This window comes from Centruroides sculpturatus, unplaced genomic scaffold (assembly GCF_000671375.1).
Source record: "Centruroides sculpturatus isolate CEXI.00-Female unplaced genomic scaffold, Cexi_2.0 scaffold39, whole genome shotgun sequence".
NCBI classification, from domain to species: domain Eukaryota; kingdom Metazoa; phylum Arthropoda; class Arachnida; order Scorpiones; family Buthidae; genus Centruroides; species Centruroides sculpturatus.
In genome coordinates this window covers 39,259-47,352 of record NW_019384314.1, presented here as the reverse complement: position 1 = coordinate 47,352, position 8,094 = coordinate 39,259, and the positions used below count along the sequence as shown (strand labels likewise).

General features: G+C 29.7%; 1 protein-coding gene across 1 annotated transcript in view; it reads left to right on the top strand.

The window, feature by feature from the left end:
- LOC111622850 (graves disease carrier protein-like) overlaps positions 1-7,733 on the top strand; it is a 27,425-nt gene extending 19,692 nt beyond the window's left edge. The window contains exons 7-9 of the mRNA XM_023365281.1: positions 5,178-5,337; positions 5,409-5,477; positions 7,166-7,733. Coding sequence (XP_023221049.1) covers positions 5,178-5,337; positions 5,409-5,477; positions 7,166-7,340 — 404 coding nt within the window. The 3' untranslated portion in view covers positions 7,341-7,733. The remainder of the gene's footprint in view (positions 1-5,177; positions 5,338-5,408; positions 5,478-7,165) is intronic.
- Positions 7,734-8,094: the final 361 nt, after the last annotated feature.

The window sequence follows — 8,094 nt, the reverse complement described above, 5'->3', positions numbered from 1 at the left end:
TAAACACAAACAGCAAAAATTATAATATATGTACAGTACCTAATTTATATATAATACTGTACAGACGATAGTAATCTCTCCGTAGCGTGGTGCTACGGACGGCGGGAAAGTAGTTCGGCTGCTCGATGACGTTTTACGTAATTATAGGATTTTTTTACCGGTTTTTACGAATACCGTCGCAATTTTTTCGCAGTTTTATAGGAATCGTAATTATAGGGGAGTCTACTGTATAACCCATTCAACGGGTATCCGTCTGTCTGTCTCATAACTGTTTGATAACGGACACTAGAGGCACCCCTATCATGTGTCATATTTCAAACATTCAAATTAACAATTTTAATTCTTATTTAAATTAACANCATTATTATAATGGTGGTGGGTGATGTCAATATTACATTAATGGAACAATTTAGAAATAGTTTAAAATTGAAAATTTGAAAAGTACATAAATAAATAAATAAAATGTTGTAATTTGTTTAATACACATAGCAAATCAATAAACTTGTAAGCCAGGACGACATCAGATTAAACTCAAAAGTATTTGAACATTTTTCTTGTTTTTTGTTTGATATTTTGCTCCATTAAAAGTAGCTTTAATCTTATTAGTATGTAAATCTTGTAATCATAAAAATGAATTTTTCATAATTATATTTGCATTTTGACATAAATTGGATTGTTTATTTGCAATTTATATACATAATTTTATACAATTTTAAAAAAGATTGATGGATGACAATAAATTAAAATAACAAGACATTGTAATATTTAAAAATTTGAACTTATTTATATACAGGGTGGTCTAAAAGGTTACCTACCAGATTGCTGTATTATAACTGAATGATATGCAAATCTTGCTCAAATATAACTTGAATCAGCACCTGAAATCATTTTTATAATGTGTTTAATATGTTTGCTATCAACTTCAATGATTTTTGCATTATAGAAAGCACCATAGGGAGGGTATTGACTGATCTGCATATTCTCAGCATTGAATTCGTGACTTTTTTTCATGGAGACATCTCAAGAACAGCATATTCCATATTGAACCAGAAATTTTGGAGAAGCTTGAGAGATTATGAAATCTTTGCTCTTCTAAGAGATGTTCTTCTGAAGTAAGATGTTAAGCTTTTAGATAAGATCAGGATTGAAGTTGAAGGCAAACATTATTGAAGATACAAATGGCTTCAAATGCCTAATTGAATGATATCTGAGTAAGATTTATATATTTCATTATCCAGTTGTAATAAAGCATTAATGTGGTTGGTATCTTTTGGACTAGTCTATATATACTGTATATAAATTTCAAATGAATAATTATTATTAAAAATTTTAAAATGCCATCTGTAATTGAACAATTTGTAAAAATTTATTTTTTTCAGTTATCTACTCAAAGCAGACAGATAAATTGCACACATATTTACTGTTTTTGAAATGATTCAGTTATATGTTTACATCTTATCCATGTAATCTTTAAATTTTTAATCATCATTCTTCATAATTAAATTTATGGAGAAAGTTGATCATTTTTTCATTGTCCACCCCGAAAATGGATAATGGCTTTGAAATTTTGTGTATATTGTACAAATGTATGTGTATTTATTCAGACATTAAAGAACCATATTGGAAAAAAATCTCATTTAAGCAAATTTGTTGCTGGATCTATGGCAGGTGAGTTAAAGCTATTTAAAAATATTGTCTGCATTATGGTTTTTTTTAATATACAAAATGAATTAAGTTAAATTTTTATTCATCTTTGACTAAACTTTACGTACTTTTTTAAACTCGAACATATATATATATTTTTTTTAATTTAGATAAAAATTTAACATAAATACTTGTTATTTTCTAACAAGTAAATTAATTTTTTTAATTTACAAGTGTTATTCGTCCTGTTGCAGGTGTTACTGCAGTAATTTGTACATATCCATTGGACATGGTCCGTGCAAGACTGGCATTTCAAGTCACTGGAGAGCATATCTATTCTGGAATTTTGCACACATTAGTTTGCATTTTTAAAACTGTAAGTGATTAAATTAATTTGAATGTAAATTTAGTAAATTTTGATTGTTTAGAATAAAAAAATTCTTAAATATTTTTCTAAACAATCATATTTCAAATCTTTAAAAAATCAAAAACTTTTTATTTAAATGTTTTTAGAACAAACATTTTAAATTTGGAATTTAGAATGTTTGTGTTGTTAATGAGTGATGTTTTTCTGGAAAATGCTTCAATTAATATTTCTTATTTGAAGACTGTTTGAAAATTGTTCTCATTTAATCTTCAGTGAACATTTTATCAACCAAAATCAGTAGCAAGTTGATTTATAATATTAATTCAAATACCTAATCACCAAATTTATCAGACTGTATTTAGACTGATATAGGATATTGAGAAATTAATTTTTGAGAATTTTTTAATAGCATATTAAGAAATTTAATATAAGCGTACATGATTTTTTTTCATTGGCCTCTCAGTTAATTAGAAACTCAATAATTATTTTTATAGTATGATATATTTTTTGGAATTATCATAATTATAGTTATTCTATAAATATCTTATTTTAAATTGTCTACCAAATAAAAAAAATTTACAAGTTTTTTTTTCTTAACAAAATACGATAGCATTTAATAAGTGAAAATATGTCTATGATATTTAAACAAAGTTTAATTACTTTTAGGAAGGAGGAATACGTGCACTCTATAAAGGCTTGTCGCCTACTGTAATTGGAATGATACCTTATGCAGGTTGGTCTTTGTTTGAAGTATTTTAAATTTTAATATGATGAACTTTGCTGAATCTAAACTTAGTACAGTAGAGTGTCATTTATTTGAAAGCCGCTCAACTGAAACGTTGGTTATCTGAAAGCGTTCTAGTCGGCAAATTTAAATTTCCGCTAGTGCTGTGGTGTTGCAACCTTTGGCTATGTCTTGGGCTACTCCAATATTTTTTTTGTTGGTGTGTGTGTTTTAGCTGGCAGCACTGGCATTTTTGTGCAGTTTTTGATACTAGATTAACTTCTAAAGTATAATTTTTTTTTTTAGTTTTTATATTTTTCAATATATTTATTTTGTTTGTACAAAATAAAGAAATAATTTTTAGTGATACAATAGCCACAATTATTATTATAAAAATTTTTGTTAGGCTTAAGATCAACGAAAATTCAACGCGAAGTGACATGCAACGGAGAAAAATTTCACCGTGGAATAGGTTAATATATTTTTTTGTACATAATCAGTTATCCGAAAAATAAGATATACGAACAAATCCAGTCCCCAATTGATTCAGATAAACGATGCTCTACTGTACATCATTTTAGAAATTAAAATTGAAACACAATGAAAAAGGTTAATAATTCAAAATTAAAATTAACATAGAATGACTCCGCAGACAAGATTATATATATTATATAAAATCCTATCTGGAGAGTCATTTTATGTTGATTTTAATATATATTTTATAGATATAGGGTGTATCAGAATGACGTTTTAAAAATTTGGGGGATTGTGGAAGATGAAATTTTGAACGTTTTGATAGGAACCTATAGCCGGAAATTTGAACAAAAGTGCCTACAGAGGTAGGAAGTGCTTGCCCACCCTTCACTTTGGTAGCTACCCTTCTGTCCATTGACGTCATGTTATTGCTGCGGATGGAAGACTGTAAACACACAACTACAGTGATCTAACTGAGCCTGTGTATAGGACGTTGTGTACTTACGTTGTTAGTGCTTGTCATCCTTCAGGTCACCATCAGAGGGGAGTGTGGCATCTTACAGAGAGTCAGACAAAACATGGTTCATTGTTGCACATTATGTAACAAAGTTGGTGGTTGTCACATTGAACATTTACTCTAAAGTAGTGCAGCCACTGATTTGATGTACAGTTTGATTGCCCTCTACTGTTTTGTCAATAAAACTTGTCATAAATACTGTATTCTGCTGTTTCATTCAGCATACCAACCACATAGAATGTGCAAAGTGCTGTAGACACTTTAGTTCAAATTTCTGGCTATAGGTTCCTTACATCAAAACGTTCAAAATTTTATCCTCTACAATCCCCCAAATTTTTAAAACGTCATTCTGATACACCCTGTATATAATATTTTATATTATATAATACATAAATATATATAAATACATAGAATATTATATTAGTAGATAATACATTAATACCTAATCTATATATACAGTCGACCCCCCTATAAGATCATAGATACGTTCCATTCTTTAGGAATCCGATTTCTTACGAGTCCTTCCAATCACAGCTCGACACGTGTGAAGTCTACGGACTACGGCTGATTGAAAGGTTTTCTTCCATAAAATTAATCGATTCTAGACTAATCCGACTCAACATTTTCAAAATACGTATATATTTTTTGGAAATAATCCGTATAAACTACGCTATAAACAAAAAATTGTAGGATTACTTANACTTTATTGTTAGTACAGGGGTCTACGGTTTGGGGGGGTCGCCACCTCTTCATTCGGAGGGTAAATCTTACCATTTGGATTTTAACAGAGCTGTAGAGCATATTGATAGGAACAAAAAAGTCAAAGAAACCGTGCCTCATGGAAATTTGTAAAAAACGCCCACTAGGGGGCGTCCCAGGCTACTAGTACTATATAATCAATTACTGTAAAGCTAACTTTGTTTGTTTGACACAGAAAACAAACTATTAAATTGACCATTAAACATTTTTTGAGTTAAACTTTTATTCTCTGGGATTTTGACCTGTTGGGTTTTCAATCATGTTGGAATTTTGAACTGGGCCCATCATACTATGTGCCAATATAAACCAGCTATAAAAAAGCAAAAGAGAATACATTAGTACATACATTAATGCATTTCCTTCAAGTTTTTTTTTTATAATTTAGAGAATTTATTATTGAAATAAAAATATTTTAAGAAAGGAACATTGAAAGTCTTCAACATAGTTATTTACATAATACTAACTTGATATGTATAAAAGAATATGTTATTCCTACTATACATTACATTAATGTGCAAAATTAAAATATTTTGTTTTTGTTGAAAAATTCTTTTTCTACAAATATAAGCTTGAGTGACTTTTATTTAAATGATTTTATTATTTTTATTTAAATGATAATTTTTTCTTATTGTATATTTAATCATTCATATACCTGTAAATGAAAATATAATTCATTTTTTAATCAATTTTAGGACTCTCATTCTACGTGTTTGAAAGACTGAAATCTCTCTGCTTGGAATACTTTCCGTCCTCCCTTGGCAAAAGTCACCATTCCAGTTCAGGTCTTGTGCTGATCATTCCTGCCAAATTGCTGTGTGGAGGACTGGCAGGAGCCATTGCTCAGAGCGTATCGTAAGTGGTTTACCATACTTGTTGAGTGTCTTCATATATTAAAGATAAAAGATTTGATGATGATTTATCAGATATCCAATGGATGTGGCAAGAAGAAGAATGCAGTTAAGCATGATGTTTCCAGAAACTCATAAATTCAGGTGATTATTTAATAATTGTTTTATTTGCTTTTTGCCTCCTACACAATTTAGTAGTGAGAATGCAACTAATTTTATTTTCAAATTAAAAATTATGATAATTCACTGCCAATAATAGACAAATCTAAGTGAAGTATACATAAAACTTCACATAAATTCAACTTTAAAATACAGCCACTTACAGCACCACTATCACCACATTTTTTTTTTTCCTTTTGCAGCAGCAAACATTGCATTTAGAATTCAATTTGTCAATAAAATGTAATTAGAGAAAAATGGCATTTACAAAATTATAGCTTCAAGTAATAATTTAGGAATTACATTAGTTAATTACAATAATAATTTGATAACGAATAATTTTTCAAGTTATGTTAAAACAATTAAACAAGATATATCGTTTTGAGTGGCAGAATCAATAAAGTTAGAATTTTCACCAGTTATCATTTATTTACCCTGTTTAATTAATGTTATTGGTTTTTATGAGTTCTAAAGTGATGAAAACAAGTAAATCCTGCTGTATTTGATTAATGCTCATCATTCAGTTGTTATCCATTACCTGAAAACAGTTAATAAGTTTTAATTTGAGAAAATAAAATTTTGACTGTCATTTGAATGGTTATTTCATTCAAACTGTCAGAATTTTGATTTTTCCAAAAGATGTTAAATTAATGTTAGTTTTTGTGTATTTGTTTGTAAGAAATAACTTCTATTTCATGTCATCAAAAGTTACTTCTTTTTTGCCTTTTGATACTTTTTTACAACATCATAATGAAGGACAATTATAAAATTTCAACCATTTGGCTTCATCAGCAATGTTTTATGTCATGTAGTGGTACATACAAAAGGGAATTTCAATCCATTGAAAGCATTTGAATTTGCCTCAAATTTCAGTAAATGCTCCCAATTTGATTGCTACAGCAACATGCAGCACTATTTACTTTTTAAAGCAAAGATCATCTCTGTATCTTTGACACAATGTCTGGGTTTTTGATAAGTAACAGGTACTCATCAAATTTAGAAAAAAACCATCAGAACTTTTATTTTTACATTTTTATTTATTTATAATTTCTTACTTCAGAATAAGCTTGTTCATTACACAGAAAGATACTCTTAAATTGTTTATGCCACTTAAGTATTGTTTTAGCTAGCAAGACAATAACAAAACAATTATATTAAAACCAAATTTCACTGAAATATCTGAAATTAGTAAACCCAAATTGCAGGTCAAATATTTGGTTTTGTGACAATTTAGTTAATTAAATTAATTAAACATTGCCCTTTTTCATTTAGATATCTATCTAAAGGTAAATTACAATTCAATTATAATTTTCCACAGTTAGAGACAGAGCCATTTCACTAAACTTTAAATTTTTTTTTGCAATTTATTTTCGTTTGTATGGAGTAAAAGATATTTAAGACATATAATTAACATATGATTACTAGACCATATTTTACAGATTCATCATACTCAGGTAAATTTACACCACTGACAATATACTTACACTGGTATACTTAAGACTTATTTTACGAGACAAATTTGATTTCATTTTTATCACCAGGAGTTTAAAAGACGACTTAATATTGCAAGATGCGCATTTTAAACGAGTTCCTTTGTAAAAAAAAAAGTCATCTCTAATTTCAGAAATCTGCACGAAGAGTTAATTTATTGTATAATTTTCTTTCTTTTTCAGTAAGGGACTCTTCTCGACTCTCTTGCTGATCTTTCGCGAGCACGGAATCGTCAAGGGACTATACCGAGGAATGAGCATCAATTACCTGAGGGCAGTCCCCATGGTGGCCGTGTCCTTCTCCACCTACGAGGTGATGAAGCAGACGCTGGGACTGGACACGGGAATGGATTCCTGATTTTCGAAGGGTCTCGGCTCGCATTCTTACCTGTCTCCCAAGGAGATTTTTTGCGAAATATTCGCGTTCCGCCAACCATATTTTTTTTCCTCGTGAGTTTTGGTATTTAAACTGTAATTTGTCTCCTCATCCTCCTTCCGGAGAAATGAAGTTTTCTAGTTGAGTGTTAGGATTCGAAAACTTGAATTTCTTTTATCTGAATTTTAAAATCTAGAACCTAAAATCTTATTTCGACCCTAAGTCGTCGAAACCCCCACTAAAAGAATCATGGCGCGCGGTTTCGGGTGTCCATAAAATAAAGTAAGCCGTATTTTTATAACCGATATTTATTTTGATGCGGTTTGCGTGGCGGATTAGAAATGATCGGGTCGTGGGATTCTCGCCAGTTTACAAGTCATCTCTAATTTCAATTAGAGATGACTTGTAAACTGTAAGACGCCAAACACTACCTAAAACTCCGTTTCTATAAAGACGAAAACATTTACTATTTTGTAACCAATATAAAAACATATTTCGGCGTTCGATTGTTTCTAATCTGCGATTCGAACTCGTTTTGTATATTGTAAAGTATTTAACTACCGATAACGATTTATTTTGGTATTTGCATTAGTGTTCTATTATGATTCGAACTTCTAAGAATAAACCTGATTTTTAACATCGTAGTTTTTCTCTGTTACATCGGGCAATTGCCAACGATAATTATATTAGAATACTTATTTGACCGGAGAGTCTTGGGTGGCCATAGCAAACCTTC